This window comes from Urocitellus parryii, chromosome 15 (assembly GCF_045843805.1).
Source record: "Urocitellus parryii isolate mUroPar1 chromosome 15, mUroPar1.hap1, whole genome shotgun sequence".
Classification (NCBI taxonomy): domain Eukaryota; kingdom Metazoa; phylum Chordata; class Mammalia; order Rodentia; family Sciuridae; genus Urocitellus; species Urocitellus parryii.
The window spans coordinates 13,241,915-13,263,531 of NC_135545.1; the positions used below are offsets into that span (position 1 = coordinate 13,241,915).

General features: G+C 51.8%; 1 protein-coding gene across 5 annotated transcripts in view; it reads left to right on the forward strand.

The window, feature by feature from the left end:
• The first annotated feature begins 433 nt into the window (after nt 1–433).
• The window catches only part of Akt2 (AKT serine/threonine kinase 2), a 49,873-nt gene continuing 28,689 nt past the window's right edge, over nt 434–21,617 (forward strand). Inside the window, exons 1-3 of one of the 5 annotated variants that reach the window (XM_026411528.2) lie at nt 434–597; nt 8,827–8,940; nt 19,145–19,269. In XM_026411528.2, coding sequence (XP_026267313.1) covers nt 19,224–19,269 — 46 coding nt within the window. In that variant the 5' untranslated portion in view covers nt 434–597; nt 8,827–8,940; nt 19,145–19,223. Of the gene's footprint in view, nt 598–8,826; nt 8,941–15,761; nt 15,839–16,094; nt 16,220–18,430; nt 18,536–19,144; nt 19,270–21,617 lie in introns of those variants that run through there. The other 4 variants (XM_077792774.1, XM_026411527.2, XM_026411530.2 and 1 more) reach the window with 4 other exon arrangements.

The window sequence follows — 21,617 nt, forward strand, 5'->3', positions numbered from 1 at the left end:
GACTGGCACGCTGAAAAAGAAGAACCTTCCAACTCCGGTTCCTGGGCTCTTTAAAAGCCTCGGAACGAGGAGTACGGGCAAGAGCAGAGCAGATCAAAGCGTATGTAAATAAGGACCGTGGGCTGCCGGGAAATTTTCTCTGTGGCTGGCCTCTAGAGAAAGCAGGCGTCCGAGTCCTACGGCGCCTGCGCTGCCCTACCTCTCCTTTCCATTCCGCCCAAGCCAGGCCCTTTTCTTAGCCACACCGACCCAAACTGCCCAACGAGCGCAGGCGCCCGGCTGTGGGCCGGCTTCCTTCCCTTCCCTGCGCTTGCGCCGTGGCCCAGTCCAAGGCCATCCCTCGTTCTTTGTACGTCAGTTCCTGTTTGTGGCGGGAGAAGGCGGTATTTCCGGCTAGGGGGTGGGAGGGGGCGGCAAGCGGGGGCTGGGGGGAGGGGGCGGGGGGGCCGCGCCGCGCGAGCCGTTGGGCCTGGCTCGAGGAAGGCGTCGCCGCTGCCGCTGCCGCCGCCAGAAAACACAAGGAGCTGTAGCTAGCGCAGCGTGGCGATGGGCGGGGGTAGAGCCCCGCCGGAGAGGCTGGGCGGCCGCCGGTGACAGGTGAGTGCGCCAGCGCGTGTCCCCGAGCGCACCCCCCCGCGATGGTCGCGTCCGGGCCCCCCGCGGTGCCGCGCTGGGCCGTACCACCCTTGCCCGCCGGGCGGGGACCGAGCCCTCGAGCCCCCCCTTCCGGAACTGAGTGGGGGTGGCTGCGCGGGGGCGGGGGGACTAGCCCAGAGGGGCTGGGGGCGGGGGTGGCGAGTTGCGCAGCTGTGGCGGCTGGGGGAGCTCACCAGGCCTGCGAGGGCCGAACCCCTGAGGGGCTGAGGGCTGAACCGGAGTGGACCGAACCCTTGAGGGGGCTCACGGAGTCTAGTGTCAAGGACTGTGTTATTTGGGGGCTTAAGAGCCGTTCCTATAGTGCATTTAGAGGAGTGGGGCTTCTGGAGAGGGGCCTGTACCAAGTGTGTCAGTGGTGGGGCCGTCTGGTTCCTACCACCGAGGCCTGGTGGGGAGCTGGGTCGGGGAGGGAGGGGGGACGAGGAACAGGGGGCAGGACGGGCCAGGTGGGTGTTTAGGGGTGTATTTTGATAGAGCTGTGATACCGAGTGGTGAGAAGGAGCTTCTGCTTTTCGTATTTAATGTGTAGTGGTGGGCTTTTACGTGGAACTCACTCTTGATTGAACTTTTATTAATGATTTTGGGGAGAACTGATGGTTACTGGGGTCCTTTGAACCTTGGTGTTGTTTGCTCTGGACTCCAGAATCTGCTCAGATTATTTCTTTTTAAGGTGTGCGGGACATCCTTTGGCAAATTTTTTCCTTCCGGGGAGTGGGGGTAATAGGTCTTAGAAATCACTTAAGTTTTCTGAGCCTTAGGTTCCTTATTAGGGAGGGGAGAGGGTGTTGGGCTTATATTTGAGGAGCTGCCCCAGAACCTGCTTGTTAAGACTTGGGAGAAAGGAGTGTTTGGAGGGATACTCTCCCCTAGGGAGGGTAGCAGGGGAATCTCGATCCTTAGGATTCTAAGACTCTTTTTCTCTTATTTGAAGATGTATTGGGGCTTAGCAGAAGCCTGGACTGGAGCACTTAGGACCTCTGATTGGGCTTCTTTTCAACCTTGTTCACTCTTCCCTTCCCAGAGAAGCAGCCAGAGTTCGTCCTGCCTGAGTTCATCCTTGGTGGGCACCACTGCAAGCTCCTCCATCCTGGCACCACCTTGGTGTTTATGTCTCCTGGTTACCAGCCCAGCTGCCAGTCATGTTTATGCTCCCTACCAGTTCGGTGATAACAGTTGGCCTCACGGTGAGGCTGAGAGCTGTTTTCCCAGCTGTTCCTCTCCGCATAGGCCAAGGGGACCTGGATGGGGGGTGCCCCGGCCCAGAGCTCAGGGAGAAATGCTGCTCTGAAATGTTTGGGACAGTCAGATCCTTCATAGATTTGGTTTCTTTTTGTAGTCACTGAATGGGTGTTTGGAGCAGACAGCTCTAAAAGTGTGTGGCCACTGCTCCCTAGGCCAACTTGTGACCTTGACTTCCCCTATAACCTTTGCCCTGGGTCTGGATTTCTGGTTGGACTGGCTGAAGTCCCTGATTGATCCTGCTGACTGGGCTGATGAATGGTCAAGGGGGCAGATGGCTGCCTGTGGTCTCTAGCTGGTGGCTTCCGAGCTGACTAGCCTCCATGGGTCATGGTTCCTGGAGAGAAAGGTCCCCGAGTCATGTGAAGCAGTGCTCTCTAGGGTTATTCTACACTCAGGGTTTGTTCCTCTAGTCTTCTCCTCCTACTAACTTTTAGAGGGTTCACTGGATGGGGTTAACAGCAATAAAAAAAATAACCTGAAATTGATGCCTGACATTAAATGAGTGAATTCTCTGTGCCACATTATGTTAAGGACAGTTCATGTAGGTTAACTTGCTGAACACTAGTGTTCTAGAGTGACAGGCACTTTTAGATGAGGAAACTGAGGTACAGAGAGGCACCATTTCCAGAGTGAGAGGATAATTAGTGTTTATTGAGCATTCGCCTCCATGCTGGACATGTGACAGGTGTTTTGCACATATGGTCATGCAACTTTATTTAAGAGACTTCATTTAAGTTTCAAAATTTATCTATTGTTATACCTACTTTATAGAGTTCTATGAATAAGGTAGGGTGATGCCCATTTTACAGACAAGGAAATGAGGCACTCACTGTGAAGTGAAACCACTTCCCTAAGGTCTGGAAATGGGTAGTTGGGATGAAAACTCTCCGCTCATGTTCGCCCCACAGTGGTCCTTTTGTCAAAGAGTAATTGGTAACTGGGCAGTTACTGAGGATTGAACCCAGGAGTGCTCTATATCCAAACTACATCACCAGTCCTTTTTTTAAAAAAAATTTTTTTAACTTGAGACAGGGTCTCACAGAGTTCCTCCTCCAGCTGGCTTCAAACTTGTAATCCTACTGCCTCAGCCTTCCTGGTAGCTGGAATTACAGGTGTGTGCCACCATGTCCACGGGTAGTGGCTTTTGTGAGTGGATACCCTGCCTGGCACTGGGCTTGGGGCTTTATCTGGTGTTTGTGTGTGTTGTGTGTAGAAGGCTTGGAGGAGGAATTGCCTTCCCCCAGGTCTTACCAGACCCTGGGAGGCTGGGCTGGGGTTGGAACCCCAGGTAGTTATACCCTGGTGCTGCACACACATCATTGCTCAGCAGGTTGCATGCTGAAGTGGGTCTCTGTCCCCTTGGCCCCTGCCCTAGGCATTTTTTTCCCTTTACTCCTAAGCCTGGATTGCCATGAAGGCAATCCTTCATGGAGTCCAGCATTTCTGGGTTTGCTGGGGAAACTTGGTGTCTTCCTGGAGTTGAGCTAGGGCTTCTTTTAGCCCAGGCAGATGTGTGCTAGGAGCAGGATTCAGCAAGAGAACTATGCAGGTGGTGACACAACTACTGGGGACCTGTTAGAGGAATGGTGGGGACATGGGCATGGGTGTATGTTCTGGCAGTGTCACTTTTGGGCAGTTACCTAGGATACAGCACACATCTCCAGGCAGTGGACTCAGAAAGGCCCCCACCTTAGTCTGTTGTGAGGATTTGGTGAGTTAATCCCTGAGAAGTGCCTACCGTGGTACCTGGATCTGTGGATGTCCCAGTTGGTGACCTCGATTGTGTTACTATGTGCAGGACTCAGGCATCCTGCATTGCCCACCCTCCACCCTGCATCCCCTCCGGCATCCCAGGATCCAGGCCCGAGCTTGTCCCAGCCAGGATCCAGGCATTTGATAACCTGGTTGCCAGCCTCTGAAGAGCTGCACTGAAGCGATTCTAAGCAGAGTTCACAACAGCCCTATCACCTTTTCATTGTGTGGCCTTGAGCAGGATCCTCTACCATTTGGAGAGTGTTTCATCATTCATGTCATGGGAATGACATGAGTCTCACCCGATAGGGTTATTGGGAAGGCTAAGTGGGTTCATTTCTGGAAAGCATTTAAAACTCTGTGGGCAGAACAGTAAGCCTGCAGTAACTGCTTCCTCTTCTCTCTACTTAGGACACATGACAGAGACAGATGCACCCCCAGGTATGCCAGCAGCTCTAGTTTTATCATTCCTGCTAGGTCGTTGAAGGCCCTTGCTAGTTCACGGGACCATGTCAGAAAACTTTAAGAAGAGGGCAGGGCCAGAATCAGCATCTCCATTTTCCAGATCAGAAATGGTGTGTGGTGGGCACACAGTCAAGTAAAAGCTGACAAACGCAGCTCCCAGGCCCCTTCTCTCTTACCTATAGCTGTTGCCCTGAGCCCTTCCTAGATAAACATTCTAGATCTTTCTAGATGTCAGACTGTGTGCTTACCCTTCTCCACGTGCTTTTCTTTCTTTCTTTTTTTAATGGTAGCATTAGGAATTCAACCCAGGGCACTCAACCACTGAGCTACATCCTAGCCCTTTTTATTTTCTATTTTGAGACAGGGTCTCACCTAGTTACTGAGGCTGGCCTCAAACTTGTGATCCTCCTGCCTCTGCCTCCCAAGTCACTGAAATTATAGGCTTGTGCCACTATGCCTAGCTCTCCACCATAGCTCCTAGAGTGACACCAAGGGTGGGAGTTGGTAGGGAGAGTCCTGGAAGAGCCTTTGGGACCCAGGTGAGAGGTATGGATTTTATCCTGAGGTCCTTGAGCTGGGAAAGTATTTCATTCATCCACCACCATTTATTGAGCCTCTACTCTGCCTGGCCTTGCATTAGGTACTGGGTTATGGGGGTACACTCATCAAAATTCCTAACCTTGTGGAGCTGAGGGAGAACAGTGTATAACAGGTGACTAAGCATGGAATAGTTTAGATGCCAGGCAGCAAATTCAGATTAGATGATGGAGACTTATGGGGAGCTCCCTTATACATGGTGGCAGGGAGGACCTGGGAGCTGATATCAGACAGGCAGGTGGTCCTGTGGAATCAGTGAAGGAACAGCCTTCCAGGTGGGGGCACCTATAGTGGTTAGGTCCAAAGGGAGGACGACTGGGTGAGGTATAGGAATGGACCGCACAGGGGCCTGTGTGACTGGGCGGAGCCCATGAGGGGAGTCAGGGTCTAAGGCAGGCAGGGCCTAGCTCCCTCAGATCCTAGTAGACTGCCAGAAGAGGAGTTTGGAGCAGCCTGGGCAAATTTTAGTTAGAAGGTGACTTCCACCATGAGAGGTTCTCAGGCTTCTCCCTGGAGGCGGGTACATTGACTGAGCTGGGCAGGGAGTTTCACATGCCTCCCACTTCCCCCTTGAGCGGAATCACTGCCTTACGACTGGCAGAGGCCCAATGGTCACCTCCCTTTTCTGTGGTTTTCACACTGTGTTCCCTAGAGCCCATGGCTGTTACCTTTGGGGAGCAAGGCGAGGGGCGATGGGCTGGCTTTTCCACCCACCCCTCCCTAACGCAGCCAGCTGGGTGGATGGCAAATAATGCAGAACTGCAGAAATTGATAGAAACAGTCTTGCTGCAGATTGTGCCCTCTGCTCAGCTTGTGGACCTGTGATATGCTCAGTGCTGCTGGAGAGTTGGAAAGACCAGGTCTCCTGGGGCACCCTCCAGTGAAGACAGGTGCCCAGCCTGTGGATCTGCAGTGCCATATCAGGTTGTGGTTGGTGTTATAAAGGCAAGATAAGGGGGCATCAGGGGAAGGAAGGGTGGGAATGTTAACTCCGCTTTAGCTGGACAGTCAAGGGTGGCCTCCCTGTGGCAGTGATGGAGTGCTGTGGAAGGGGCCATAGCACGACCTAGGTGAAGACCCTGCAGACTTAAGGAATCAGTTCCACTTCCCACCTGACAGCAGTGAGACTCTCTAACTTGCTCTGGGTCTCCCAACTGGAAGTGTTGGTTCCAGATGCTGAATTTGGGTGGTCTGGCTCCGGGGGGGTCTCTCTAGCACATGAAGAGGCTCAGTAACCCTAGGTGGGCTTGACCCCTGATGTTTTCTGAGGCTTGATCTGGAGTATCATCCTGGATGGAACAGAGCCTCCCTCAGATGAAACCTCCTGGGGTTCCAGAAATCCCCTGGGAAGTGGGAATGGGAAGGAGTGTCTTTTGCAGTTAATCTCAGGCTTCGGAAGGACCAGGAACACCCCTGTCTGGGCCTCTCCAGCTTTCCTGAGCTCTCAGAGCAAGGCTTTCAGCCATCAGGCCTCTGGGCTGCGTGGTGGGGTGGTTCCGTGGCAGGCTCTTTTGGACAGCCAGCCAAGCAGCGAGAGGCCCAGCTGGGGAGACAGCTCCGGAGCAGGACCAGGAGGGAGGGAGGGAGCGAGTATGGGAGGGGACAGAGTGGGGATCTTGGCCTGGCCCCATTGGGACAGGACCCACTGCCAGCTTAGCACCCACAGTAGGGCCTGGGTGCTCTTGAGTGCACTGAGCAGGGTCAGCACGCCAGGGCCAGCCAAGGAGAGACTCTATGTCAGAGGTTCCTGCAGGAAGTTCCTCGAGCCCAGCCGCCCTGCCTGGGAAGCTTGTCTACAGATGTTGTTTCTAAGGGTGAGGCCAGAAATCCAAGCCTTCCTCTGCTTGCCACCCTGTGGGCCCTTTCCTAATGGACTGGGGCTGCTGCCACTGCCTTGTTCCCCTTATTGGCTTGCTCTCAGGCTCCTCACTGACTGGTGGGTTATTGGCCTGCCCTCACCTCGCCTGGACTGCCTAATAATCCAGGCTGAGGACAACTAATGGCAGAGAGCTCTGCTTCTGACACCCCTTAGTTACCATGGAACCCTGGGGACCTTGGTTTACTTCTGAAGGGCCTGCCCAGCCGGGGTGTGGGAGGGCTTAGGGAGCTAAGGTGTTAGGGAGCACTGACCCCATATGTGGGAGGCTGAGGCAGGAGGATGAAAAGTTCGAGTCCAGCCTTGGAAAGCGTCAGCCTCTTGAGAAAGTGCTTGACTTATTTGAGTTGCTGTTTCTGGGAAGGGAAGCTGGGGTTGATGGGCATCTGAGAGTAGAGAAGGGCTCTGGGGACAGCCAGCTTGCACTTGTCTATTGGCAGGGTGGGTTCAAAGTTGGAGCCTTGGAAGAGTGGGGGATCTGTTAGTTGAGGCGCCCACCTGGGAGGGCCCCACCCTGAGCTGCGATAAGTACCCCATGCCAGTTAGCCAATTAGTTTACAACCTGTACGGCAGCCTTGGGGGTGGACAGTGTTGTCACCCCATTTTGTAGATGGGAAACTGCGGAACTGAAAGCTATCTGTGTTGTTATTGAGAATTGTTAGCTGAGTGGCCTCTCTATGCTGGACATGGCTCCGAAGCTGAATGTGTCTCCCTTCATTAGTTGTCCCACAGCCTGGGAACTCAGTGCAACTATTATCTCCCCATTTTACAGGGGAGGAGATAGAGGTACAGGGACACATTAGATCAGTCAGTGTCAGTGACCGAAAATTTGGACCCAGTTCCATCTATGGTACAACTGTCCTCCCCCACTTTTTGGTATTGGGGCATGAACCCAGCAGGGGCACTATACCACTGAGCTACATCTCCGGCTTTTTTTATTTTTTACTTTGAGACAGAGCCTTGCTAAGTTACCCAGGCTGGCCTCAAACTTGGGATCCTCCTGCTTCATTCAGCCTTCTGAGCAGCTGGGATTACAGGTGTGTGCCATCACATCTGGCTCCACCTGCCTTTATAAGACCAGATCTTCTTTTGATGGATATTGTGGTTAATGTTCCTGGGGTCATCACAGTTGTTGTAATGAATTCTTTCTTGCTTTCTCTTCTCCTAGGTAGTTGGCACAGAGTAGGCATCAGTCATCCTGGAAAGGCCTCCTTTGGATGCCAGCTTGAGCGTTGGGGTGTGACTGTTGCTTTCTAACCCCTACTGCCTGTGCAACTCTGATCTTGGCACATCCTTTCCCTAGAGACCCCTAGAGGCTGGGAGAAGAGAGGAGACTGGGAGGCACATCCCTCCCCTGCCTTGACGACTGATTCCTGAATGGCCACAGGAGCTAGCCCGTGGCTGGTTTTGGTCATTTGTGTATTCCAGTCTACCACCAAATATTTATTGAGTCCCTATTCTGCCGTGTGTAGTTTTGGGTGCCCGGGAATGGTACATAGCCTATCAGAGGGTACGGAGGATGGGAACATATAGAACTGGGTTTGGAAATTCCCCTGAGGAGGGAGCGTGCAGGCCATGGCAGGAAGCCCCAAGGGGTGGGCTGGCAGAGTCGGCACAGGTAGAGCCCTGAGGTGAGAGAGACCTGGGTATGGTGCTGACATAGAGTTGATCAATGTAGCAGGAGATGGGAGGGTGGGAGGGCCCAGGAACCAGACAATAGTGAGGAACCATGACTTGGACCCCAAGAGGAGGGACAGACAGGTAGGTGGGGAGGCACTGTGTGAGAGGGAGCTGGCTGGATTTAAGTGGTGGCTCAGAAGATGGGAGAGGGCAAAGAAGTAGGCCATGTTCTGCTTTGGAGGCAGGAGGGTCCCTCCCCCAGCTTCTCATGCTGGCACCCAGGGGCCTTTTAATGTCTACTTTTTTTTATCTGTTTTTTTTTTTTTAATCTGTGTTTTCATTTAGATGATATTTTCAACAGGCTAATGTAGGCATGATGAAAGTCATCTGGATGATTCCTTCTTACTTCCCTGACCCTGACTGAGGCTCAAGATGGCCCTTGATTTCAGATTCACCTTTGTGTAATTGCTGCTGCTTTCCCCAGGCACTGGTCTTATCCCTAGCTGTGCATAAGGCACATCTCAGTGGGTTCCCATGACAACACGGGGTTGTCCCAAAAAATTTTGAGGTAACATAAATATATGCTCTGTCTGATGGTATTAAATCCCATTTTACAGATGAGGGAGCTAAGGTTCAGAGAATCAATCTGAAGCCTGGAGGTGGTAGAGTCAGGATTGGAGTCAACTGGAGGTGCGAGTTTGGGCCTCCGAGTCCTGCTCCAGTTCTCTGAGGTGAGCTGGTTGGGGTGTTGGAGAGGGATTGTAGCATGGGAGCTTCTCTTATCCAGGCAGGGTGACTGGCCTGTCCCTCCTCCTACCTCAGACTCCAGGTGTGATTTTTAATTAATTAAAATTAAATAAAAATAAAAACATAATTCTTTTGCCAAGGCTGCAGTTCAGACTCTCAGTAACCACATCTCTGTTCTGTTGGGTGCCTCCACCCTAGGCTCAGCCCATCCCCTGCATGGGCTCACTGTGCTTTTGTGCATGTGGCTCTCTCTGAGCCTTAGTCTCCTTATCTGTATAACAGGGATGTTGTACTATCTACCTCTCAGAATTGTGGGGAGGATTCAACAGTAGTGTGTGCCTGGCACTTTGTGAGCACTTACTAAATATTGGCCCTGGTCACTCCCTGCCTGTTTGCTTTTAGGTGTCCTAGAGGTCAGGTAGGAACTCAGGCCACTAGGCCCTGCTTCAGATTCAGAGGTCCCTGGGGGTGGGGAGGCAGATGGTGATGACACAGAACAGCATGTGTGCGGGAGGTGCCCATTCAGCCGGTCTGGAGGGATCCTGTTGTGTGTGTGAATGGACACAGGTATTTGTGTGTGTATTGGGGACAGCTTAGTTCTGCAGAATGACTGGAGTGGTAAGTAAGAGAGGGCTGCCCAGGGGTCAGAGGCATAGGCAACAAGAGAGTAGCTTTGGCTTTCTCTTTTGAGCGGAGGCAGAGAGAGGTAGACACAGGACTCAGGGTCTAACAGTAGAAGTCCAGTCTACTTGACTGTGTCCTGGCCCTCTGTCTGTGGGGAATTAATCTCATCCTTGATTTCCTTATCTGTCAAATGCAGGTTCTTTGGTCCCCACATGGGACATGTGATGGAAGTGTCAGGCTAGTGCACAGGGCTTATTCTGGGTACAGCTCCTAGAAAGGAAGACTGCGACACAGCCCTGCCTATTGAAGACCAGCACCCTGTACTGGTGTCGATGGTTCCATGTGCTGCTCCCTCCCTCTGCCCACCTCAGGCCAGCAGGTCTCCATCTTACTCCTATGGAGAGCACAGCCCTTGCAGGGGCATCCACAGTACTGCCCAACCAGGCTTATCTGTACCATATTTCCTGTCCCTCTCTTTTCTACTCTCTCTCTACCTCCTGGTGGAGCCTCATGCTCCTCACTTCTTGGCCTTGCTTGTCTTCTCCTTGCATGGAATGCTCTTCTTCTTTTTTTTTTTTTTTTAAAGAGAGAGAGAATTTTTTTTTTTTAATATTTATTTTTCAGTTTTCGGTGGACACAACATCTTTGTTTGTATGTGGTGCTGAGGATCGAACCTGGGCCGCACGCATGCCAGGCGAGCGCGCTACGGCTTGAGCCACATCCCCAGCCCCTGGAATGCTCTTCTTCGGGACTCCATGTGGCTCTCATGTTTTGCCTCAGACGTCACTGTCTCCATGAGCCTCTCTCTGATCACTCTGTATAAAGTTGGAATCCCTTAACCTTCCTTTACATCTTATCTCCATAGGCTGCTTTTCCTATAACATTTGTCAATCTTGGATATATTGTATAATTCGCTCCTGAGTTTATTTTACTGCCTATCTCCACATTCCTTAATGGTAGGGGTTCTGTTTGGGTCACTGCTGCATCCTTGGTGGCCAAGACAGTGCTGATACAGTTATTGCCATGTTTGTGGAGTGAGTGAATGGAGGATTTTTTTGTTTCACCTTCACGTGGCAGAACTCTGAGCATAAAATTGTGATTCTGTTTGCCACCCGCTCCTAGAATGAATTAAAGCTCTAGGCCTGGCCCATACTGGGTGTGGCTGGGAACACAGTGAGGATCAGGGAAGACTCTGTTCCTGCCATGTGGAGCTCCCAGTCCAGCAGGGGAGGCCACATTACCCAGATAATCGTCCAGGTGGCTGGGCATTAGAGTAAGTATAGTGAAGGGGAGAGAAGGCCAAGCTCTGAGGTCTGCTCTCCTGAGGAAATAAGCAGTAGGCAAATGAAAATGGGTAAATAGCATGCTGGTCAGGGCAACAGCATGTGCAAAGGCTCTGGAGTGAGAAAGCAAAGTCTTCAAGGGACCAGGAGAAGGGGGAGTTGTGTGTGTTAGAGCCGCTGACCTAAGAGGCTGAAGAGTGGAGGAGGGACTGAGGCAGATGGCCCTGGCAGTCTCCAAGTTGGCCTTAGATGTGCACCTAGGAGAGGGCCTGAGTAGGGTCAGAGTTGTTCTTGGAGGACCCTGCTGGCTATGTCCTGGTGCTCTGTTTGTTTGGGAGCCCATGGCCATGCACCATGACCAGAGAGACTCAAAATAATTTGACATAGTTTCTGTGGGTTCGTAAGGCCCTGCGTGGCAGTATGGGGAAGGTGCATGTGGCGGGGGAGGCAAAGAAGAAGAGGAAAGCTGTTCTAGTGCTTATTCTAGTTCTGGTTTCTTTTGCAGCCTGCCCACGTCCTCCTCCTGTCCCCATTTCCACCTGCTCCAAGTAGACAGATGGGGTAGGTGGCAGGGTAGGGAGGGTGATGAAGAGAAAAGTCTCTTTGACGCCACCTTCTCACCAAGGAGGTAGAATAGGTAAAAATTCACATGTTCAGAAATATACAGTGTAGGAAGTGAAGTTCCCATGTCTCCACCTACCAGAGGAGATCGTAACATCTGCTGTGTCGGCTCTATTGGGAGGACTCGTGTGGATTAGCTCATCTAATCCTGCCACAGCCTTGGAGGCCTACACTCTTATTATCTCTAGTATATGGATAAGATGAGGAAAGGAACGGTGACTTGCCCAAGGTCCCACAGCAAACGGCAGAGTGGGGTTCAGAGTCTGATGTTTGGTTTATGAGCCTGCCTTGACTCCCACATGCTGCAGTCTGCCTCTGTTAGTAGAGCCCCTCTGATCTGTTTTTCCCTGCCCTAATGCCCAGGACACTGTGCTCTGTAAGTCTCATTATTTATCTGTAACTCATTGGTTTTCTGAAAGGATGCTATAGGTGAATTGTATGCATGGGTCATGAGCTGCTTACACCCTCAGTAACATCAGAATGGAGGCAATGTGGTGGATACCTGTTTGTGTTTCAGAAAAAGGGGTGACATTATAAGTTCTGCCAAGCGTCAAGCCTTTTGCTGAGTGCTGAAGGTCTCGGTGCTGGTACTGCCAGGCTGGTATTTGTGTTCAGGATTGGTACCACAGAGAATGTTGCTGAGTAGCGGCACCCACTCCTTGGGCTGGGAGGACTGTGTTGAGTCCTCCCTGTGTGAGCCTGTGGTGGAGGAACTGCTGATGTCTCTGTTTCACAGCAAAGGGAACTGAAGCTTGGGAAGGTTATAAAGTGGGGGAGCAGGGACCTGAATTCAGTCCCCCTAACTTGAAAGGTCATCGGGTACGGTGTGAGGTGAAGCCCGGCTGCCCCGGGTCACATCTCAGTTCTGTTCTTTCCTTTTTGGGTTGTGGGGCAAGTCGTTTCACTTGCGTTCTTCAATTTCCTTATTAAAGGGGAGGTGGTAAAAAGTCTACTTTGTAGTGTTGCTGTGTGGGTTGGATTGGTAGGTACAAGGCACTAAATGGGCCCTGTACCTGGTGAATGCTACCTAAGCATTTGCTGAACTTAGTGGAGTTGTCATGTTAAGCATTACTGTAGTACCAGACCCCTGTCAAGGGCATTTAGGTTGCTTCCAGATTTTTACTATTACTGTGTTTCTCATCTCATCTCAGAAGCTAAGCAGGTCAGGCCTGCTTGGTGATTGGAAGGGAGAACTCTGTTTCTCAGCTGAGATGGCTTTGCTCCCAAGGGGACAAGTGGTGATGTCTGAAGACATTTTTGCTGACCACAACCAGGGGAGAGTGTTATTGGCTTAGTGACTAGAGACCAGGGATGCTGCTGAACCTCCTGAAGTACACAGAATCCCCCACAATAGGAATTACCTGGCCCCCAATGTCACTAATACCAAGTTGAGAGTCCTGCCTTGGAACTCCGCCCTGGTTAGCTGGGGTTGTGGCTTGTGATAGAGCACTTTCCTAGCACGTGTGGGGTACTGGGTTCAATCCTCAGCACCATATAAAAATAAAAAAATAAAGGTATTGTGTTCATCTACAACTAAACAAACAAACAACAACAACAACAACAAAAAAAACAACTCAGCCCTGGCAGTCTTAGGTAGGAAAGACTCCTCCTAGTACTCGCATGTTCTTTAGCTCATTAGTTTTGCTGAAATGCCTTCACAATCCATGGGCCAGTTTCCAGAGTGGCAAGTAGCAGGTAAGAGTGTTACTTCCCTGCACTCTGCCCCCTATTCCCATAAGCAAACGCTCTCTACCATGATAGTTTCCTTTGAATTTTACCTCTTGAGCAGGTCCTGGGGAGCTATAGGAAGGCCCAGATAAGAGGACAGGTGACAGAGGCTCCTGAGGGCCTCACTGCCACCACTTCAGTAAGGCACAGCAAGGAAGGAGTCCCTAGCCCACTGCCATCAGCTCCAGGAGATGCAGATCTCTGATTTCCCTGCCGCCCTGAACCCATATGTGCTGCCTGGCATCTAAGCCAGGTCAGTGAGAGGGGGCGTGGAAGCGGGGGGACGTAGCTAGTGGCAGGGAAGGAATGTTTTTTGAGCTACTGCTGTGCACAGGGTCCTCTACAGACACTCATTCCTCAGGTTTTTAGTTAAGTGCCCACTGTGTGCCCAGCACTGCAAGGCTGTGGGAATTCAGCGGTGACCAAGATAAGCAAAAGTTCGTGCCCTCGCTGTGTTGACATTCTAGAGCAGAGAGACAATAAACTGATAAACAAGTAAATATATATAGGATATAAGTCTGCAGTGATACAGAAAAAAAAAGATGATAAGGGGAGGCAGGGATAGGAGCTTAAGAAACATCAGACTATTTTAGTAGAGACTGGGTCAGTCCCCTGAGGGAGCGGGGCACACAGCGACCCTGGGGTGGTGTCCTGGTGTGGCTCAGGAGCTATGGTGGCTGGAATGGATGCCTTTGGAAAATCAGTTGGGGACAGGGCAGACCCCATGGTGTCCTGGGGCTCCTGTCAGGACTTTGGCTTTTGCCCTAGGTCACTCTAAAGGGGCAGGAACCATAATGACCCTAGCTTTATAGGTGAACAAGTGAGGTTCTGGAGGACCTGGCCCCTTCTAGCTGCCCAGCTAGGACAAAGTGGTCATCTGAGGGACCCTTTATGCTCACCTCTGCCTGGAATCCTGGGCCCTTGTGGCATCGTTTGAATCTCAAGGATGCAGCCTCTGAGGGGCTTCAGTTTAGAAACCATTGAGAAATAGTCCCCTGAGCCAGACAGATGGAAATAAAAATGTTTTAAAGAAAATTTAAAGTAATTTATTATAGAGCATTTGCAGCATAGAGATAAATTAGTCAATGATACCCATGTAGTCAGCAGCTCTTAAAAAAATTAATACAACCAGGGCTGGGGCTGTATGTAGCTCAGGGGTAGAGCGCTTGCCTTGCATGTGTGAGGTACTAGGTTCAATTCTCAGCACTACATAAAAATAAATACAATTTTAAAAAGAAAAAAATAAATGTTTAATAAATAAATAAAACCTCACCAGCACAGTCAGAGCCTTGTTGGGTTGCCTTCCATCTCCTTTCCAGTTGCCTCCCCTCCTTCCCCATCTAGACTGACCACTGTGTGGTCACACTGTGTGTGATGATTTCATTTCTATGCATAGCTCAAGAAGTTGCCTCCAGCTTCCTTGTGAGGGGTCAGGCCACCACTCCAGTGGGATCAGTGTACACATGGGAGCACCAGGGGTGTCACTTGCCTGTGGTCACATGGCCAAGATACAGCCTGAGGCTGAAACTCAGTTCCTTGGGACTCCAGAGGCATCCTTGTGCACAGATGGCCAGGCCTTCTTGAGGGGGAAGGGGGAAGAGCCCTGCTTTGGGACATAGGAGGTGGCCCAATTTGGGCTTCATGTCATCTGAACTTCCAAACCAGGGTTCCTCTGTGTGGTTACTTCTTTTGTCATAAAATGCAGAAAAATACATGGAAGATACTTTCTACAGTGCAGTAGAACCAGTGGTTGTAAAGCAGGTCCCAGTGTGACCACAGGGGAACATTGTCACCTCCCAGAGTTTCCCTAAGGCCCTGCCTTTGTGGCATTTGTTGACATTTGTTTCTCCTTGATTTTTTTGCAGAGGAGAAAGACATTCTTAAACAGCAAACAGCATGGCCTGTCCTGTTTCCATCTAGCTGTGAATGGACTCTCACTGGCTGTGTTACTTTGTGTCTGATTTCTTCTACTCTGTCTAATTCTGTTATGCCTCCTCCCTGTGGCGTGAGTGGTGTTCTGTAAATATTAATTCACTCGTTGATTTATCCAATCTCTTGTGGGTGGAATCCTGGCAATCACTAGGAATATTGCTCCTGTGAACCTTCTTCTATGTGTTTTTTGGTGAGCAAATGTATTAATTTCTTCTGGGGGACTGGAATTGCTGGGTTATGGGGTAGGCGTGTGTGTGTATTTTGTTGTTGTTTTGAGATGGGGTCTTACTGTGTTGCCCAGGCTAGTCTCCCACACCAAGGGGTCCTTCTGCTTCAGGCTCCTGAGTGCTGAGACGATAGGTGCATCCCACCATACCTGGTGAGATTTTAATTCTTACTGCCAAACACTTTTCCACAGTGGTTGGGCCATTTTGTACTCCTCCAGTAGTGCATAGAATCGTGATTCCTCATATCCCTGCTGATGCTTAGTGTTGTCAGTTTTTTTAATTTCAGCATCCCAGACAGAGTTATGTCCCCATAACTAATGAGGTTGTGCTTGTTCCCTATTCATCTGGGTGTCCTGTGAGTTCCCTTTCTCTTTTTGCCTTGCTTCCCAGGTGGCTCACCTCTGGTCAACAGCTGTAGCCCTGGCCAGAACCCTCAGCACACTCATGCATGGGCGTCCTAGGAAGTGGTGAGTGGGGAAGAGCCATACAGGCTCCCTGCAGAGGGGGTGCTGCCTGCCGAGTGGCCAGCGCAGAGCCCTGCGTGCTGCCTGGGTTCCCTCCTGCCTGCGTCCTAGGCCTGCACTCCCTGGTGAGCAGGCTGTCCTCTTGGCCATGCCGCCTGGTGTTTCATCACCACAGGACTGCGTCACAGACACCTCAGCCGAGGCGCCACCCTCAGTGGGAGGACGGGGCAGGATCCAGGCGGGACACAGGGGATCTTCCAATTCCTCCCCCTGTTCTCGCCTGAGCTGCCGCTGGCTTTTTAGTTGCTGAAACAAGACCATAAAACGTGACTGTGGCGTGCTGAGCCGCTGCCAGGCCTCCACCACTCAGCTGGGAGACTCGAGGTAAATGGCTTCCCCTCTCTGAGCCTCTGTCCTTGCCTGGGCACAGTTATAGCCCCTCTGGTGGGGTGTTACGAGCACTCAGGAGAGGCTCTACAGGAGTGCTGGCACTCTGCCCAAGGCCACCCAGCTGGGATGGCTCGTGGACTCTGGAACCCTGACCACTCTCGGTCACACCTGACTGCCTTCACTTTTGAATAATGGCAGCCATGTATTTGGCTTTACCAGGTCCAGATAGTGGGTTGAACCCTCTTCCCACAGTAGGTGCCTGAGTGCTACTCTGGAGCCTTGTGCTACTGGGTTGCAGAGGCTCCGAGAGGTGATGTTGTTGGGCCGCCAAGAGGAGCCGAGGCTGGACCTGGGACCCCTGTTCTCTTTCTTCCTCAACTGAGTTCTCCATCTCAGCTCTTTGGGAAGTGAACTCAGCAGGGAGAAGTGTGGTGTCCACCTCAGCTCCCCGCCACACCTCGGAATACCTCGAATGTTTTCTCCTGGCTTTGCCCGCACCAGCTCCTTCCTGCCTTGGGGACTTTGCATTCACTATTCCTCTGCCTGAAATGCTTTTCCCTGTACCTCTGCACTCCTCACTCCTTGGTCCCTCAAGGTGTCTGCTCATGGGTCCTCTACGCTGTGCGGCTCCCACAGCACCCCACTCCCTGCCTGTCTTTCTCTTTACTTTGTTTTCCCTCTCAGTGCCTTTTTGCCAAAGCTGACATGGTTCTGAATGTGCGTGGTTCTGCCTTCTCCCCAGAATGTGAGCTTCATAAGACAGGGCAAGGGCTGTATCTTAGTGATGCTCTATCTAGCACCCAGGACAGTGTCTGAAGCTTTAGGATACACTCAGAAAGACTGGTGGAATGAGTAGAATGCAGAGGTTTCTGCAGCGATCTCTGATTTGGGCTGCTGCCTTGGGAGCTGTGATTCATTTATCATGTTCAGCTGGTATTGGTGCTATGCTGGACACTGAATCAGCTTTGACAGGGGTGGGGAGAATTGCCAGAGGTGGGTGCACAGAGCACTGGGAGGCTTCCTGGAGGAGTCACTTTTTGACTGAGACCTCACGGTGGAGGGAGAAGGCATAGGGGATATAGTCTAGGTGACAGATGCCTGATTTTTTTTGGGGGGGTGGTGGGTAGCAAGACATGTTAATGACCATTGTCATTGTCTTAGCCTTTGCTTTCTGGATGTGTGTCTCAGCTCCCACGGGGCCTCCTCAGTACAGCACGGACTTTGTTCTTGTTCTGAGCACATTGGGGAGCTGTGGAAGGGTTTTGAGTGAGGAGAGGGACAAGGTCCATTTAAAATGGAGCTGTAGGGATGAGAGCAGAGGCTGTGAGCCCAGGGAGGAGGCCAGGGCTGGAGGAGGGGGCTGTGGGGACTGGGCCGGTGCTCGGGCGGGAGGCGTGCAGGGTGAGTGCGCAGGAGGCAGCAGGGATGAAGGGCGGCAGAGCGGGTTCTGAAAGGCTTTGGATATCAAGCTGAGGAGTTTGACTTTTTTGCCAAGGACAATGAAGGGCCACAGAAGGATTCTGAGCAGGGAAAGAACAGAGTCAAATTTGAGAGTCCTTTAGCTGCTGAACAGGGGATAGGATACTGGGGGAGTCCAGGGAGGAGGTAGAGCGTGATCCCACTAGCCAGGCCATAAACTGGGAAGGGAACGGGAGGCATGGGGCCAGGCAGTCACATTGCAGATTGACATTGTGGGGAGAGAGTGGAGGGTTCTAGCTGGCCTGTATTCAGGGTCTGAGGTGCCATGTCTGCTTACAAGGAGGCCCTTATTGCTATTCCCAGCCCAGAATCGTTGCCTTTGAATCTTAGGAGTCCAAAATGTGATTTTCACTGTCCTGTTTATGTCCCTGTCGCTGTCCATCTTGCCTTTCCTCCTGCTTCCTCCCACTTACCTCCCTTCCTTCTGCCCAGGGCCTGGGCAGCCTGCCACTGTCACATGCCAGGCAGTAGCGTATCCGGCCCACCAGCTCCCCTGGGGCACGAGAGAAAGCTGATGCCCATGGTGTCCCTAGAGCCAGCTGACACTTCTCTGGGGGCCACCGTAGCTTCTGACCTGCTGTCCGCAAATAACCTCAGGCCAGGAAAGGCAAAAGGCGCCTTGAGCTTCGTGGCTCCAGTCCAGGCCCCTGGCTCCAGGTAGGGCCCAGCTGGCAGCTCCTTGCACCCTTCTGCACTCGGCTTTGGGAACCTGAGACGAGGCAGCAGCCTCGGCGTCCATCAGTCTGTCGGCTGCTGGTCCCTGAGGACAGAAGCAGAGGTCTTGGGGAAGGGACCAGAACTGACTCCTAGGCCCAGACAAGCGCATACACAGTAGGTTGCTTGTTCAGGACCCCAGAATGCCACGCTTGTCTTTTAGTCCTCTTGGTGGGAGCAGGGAGGGAACTGAGGCTGAGAGAGTGGCTTGGGGTAGTCCAGCATGGAGTGGATGGACATTTATTTTGCTGAAGGTGATAGGTTGGTGGTTCTCTGGTTTGGAAAAGAGAGAATGGGAATGAGAGAGAGAGAGTGTGTGTGTGGATATATGTGTTGTGGGGCAGGCAGATGCTGATGGCTGTGAGCACACCTTCCGCTTGGTGCCCAGGGCTGTGTGATTCACTCTGGGTTACCTCAGTACTGGGCATGGGAGTGATGCACCGGGCAGAGCCATAGCTACCTCAGTGACCGCCCAGCCAGCAGGAAGGGTGCAGGAGGGGCCTGAGTGCAGAGGCCTGGCCACACATAGGATTGGGGTCTCCGGAGACCTGGTTATGTCTCTGCTAAGTCTGGGCCCTCAAGGGCAGGGCTGTCCCCCATCTTCACTGGCTATACCTGGTGCACAGCAGGCCAAGTTGCCAGAGGGCCTCAGAGTCTTGAGTGTCCTGAGGGAAGGGGCTGGGGCGGAATTTCTCCCACTCTGACATGCTCCTTCTTGTCTTCCAGACTATATCCACAGCACCTCCTGCATGTCCTGCTGCCCTGAGCTGTCCCAAGCTAGGTGACAGCGTGTCACGCTGCCACCATGAATGAAGTGTCTGTCATCAAAGAAGGCTGGCTGCACAAACGTGGTAAGGGGTGGCTTTTGCCCATTTGATAATGTGTCTTCCCCACCTATCCTGACTCTTTTGGCATCTGGCACCCTGAGAGGTGGAAGCGTAGGGTGATTACTGACCCAAGGAGTTAGTGTTTGTAGCCTCCATGCCACTAGCTACGTGCATACCACTTCATGGAATCCTTCAGGGTCCCTGGGAAGGGAGCTGAGGATCTACTGGGGCTGAGTGTCCAGGCTTAGCTGGACACCCTGGATGAGCCACAGACCAGGCCTCAGGCTCTGCCTTGCATCAGCGATCTTGTTCATAACCCCTTTTTGTTTATTTATTTATTTATTTACTTATTTATTTATAAATTTTGAGACAGGGTCTTGTTAAGTTGCTGAAGGTCTCACATAATTGCTGAGGCTGGCCTTGAACTTGTAGTTCTCCTGCCTCAGCCTCCTGATTTGCTGGGATTACCTGAATGCACCACTGCTCCTAGCCTCATTTAATAGGTGTGGAAAGGAAGTCACTTAATTGAGGGCAGTATTCAACATTTATTCAGCAAATATTCGTTGACATTGTCCCAGGCTTTGGGACACAGTGGCATCCTCATAGAATTCACATTCCAGTAGGGAATGGGGACAAACAACAAATGAGTAGACATGTGATAGTGATAAGTGCTGTTATGAAAAAAACGTAGAAACTCTGAGGAGCAAGGGGCCAGGGAGATGGGCAAGGCAAAGGAGGCTGCTTTGAGGAACCCTGGAGAAGGTGCAGGAGTGAGCCACACAGATAGCTGAGCAAGGGCGTCCCAGGGGGAGGGACAGCAAGGTCAGGGCTCTAACATGGAGGTGATGCCTATTGCGTTGTGTTTTTGCAGTGCTGGGGATGGACCCAAAGCCTTATGCACATAGGCAGGTACTCTCTCTTAAGGTGCCATACAGCCAGCCCATGCCCATTGTTTTCTAGGAAAAGCATGACTGGAGCGCAGTGAGCAGGGTGAAGTGGAGGAGAGAGGAGTGACATAGCTCCCACCATGTTGGGCCCTATAGGCCACAGAAGGGACCTTGGCTTTAACTTTGGACAGTAGGAAGCCCTGAGTATTGTGACCCATGGTGTGACCTGATGCAGTGTACTGATGGGAAGTTGAGGCGCTAGTGAAGTCATGGGTGGGGAAGAGACTAGACCTTGAGACTCCCAAAGTTGCCTGTTCCCTGGGCCAGCCACCAGGTGACCCTGGGATACAGGCAGGAAGAAGCACATGCTATGAAATGGCTTTGTCCATAGCTGAATTTTTAGTAGCTGTTCTACTTCACTTCACTTTCTTTTTCTTTTCTTTTCTTTTTTTTTTTTTTTTTTGGTGTGTGTGTGTGTATTTGGTGGTGGTGCTGGGATTTGAACCTAGAGCCTCATGCATGTTGGGCAAACACTTTACCACTGAGCTATCTCCTTAGCCCCTCCCTCTACTTGCACTTTCATCCATTCAGCAAGCATTTATTGATGGATCAGTCCCGGTGGTTCAGGTACAGTCCCTGTGGATCAGTCCCTGTGGTTCGGGTGCCAGGGTTATAGCAAAATCCTGTACTTGTGATGATATCTTACATTCTGGGTGGGAGGCAGGTAGCACCCAGGCTGATGTGAGTATGCTGTCGTGGTACATGCTGTGGAGTAGAACCAGACAATGAGAGAAGGATGGGGTGTGAGGTGGGCAGGAACTTGGAGACCCATCTTAATTTCAGTGGTTAGGAGGAGGTCTTCACTAAGAAGAGGATGTCTAAACGGAGACCTGAAGGAGCCAGACTTGGTGGTGCACACCTGTAACTCTAACTGTTTGGGTGGCTGAGGCCAGCCTGGGCAATTTAGCAAGACCCTGTCTCAAAGTGAAAAAGAAAAAGAGGTAGGGATGTAGCTCAGTGGCAGGGTACCTCAGGGCTCAATTCACAGTAACCAGGGAAAAAAGACCTGGGGGAGGCAGAAGAGGGCATCACAGCTCACTGGGTCAGGGGCACATGGACAGAGGGGATGGCCAGCGAGTCCTGAGGTGGGTGAGCAGGTGATTGATGGGATTGACCCTGTGGAACCAGGAGAAGAGAACCATTCTGCCCTGTCCCAGTCCACAGACACCAGACAGTGATGTGAGACAGAGGCCACTGCCAGGCAAGGACTCCCCATCAGAATGAGCAGAAGGACCCATTTCCTGCTGCCCTGTCCAAGCAGGGGCAGCATTCACGGCACCTCAGCCCAGCCCCTACAGACAACCCTGAATTTGGGTCTGTTAGTGGAACTTTGCAAAATTTGACAGGTGGTGATGGTGGGCAAGCTGTGTCATTTGACTGAGCCTTCATTTTACATCTGTATCTTAGGTTAACAGCCCAGGCCTC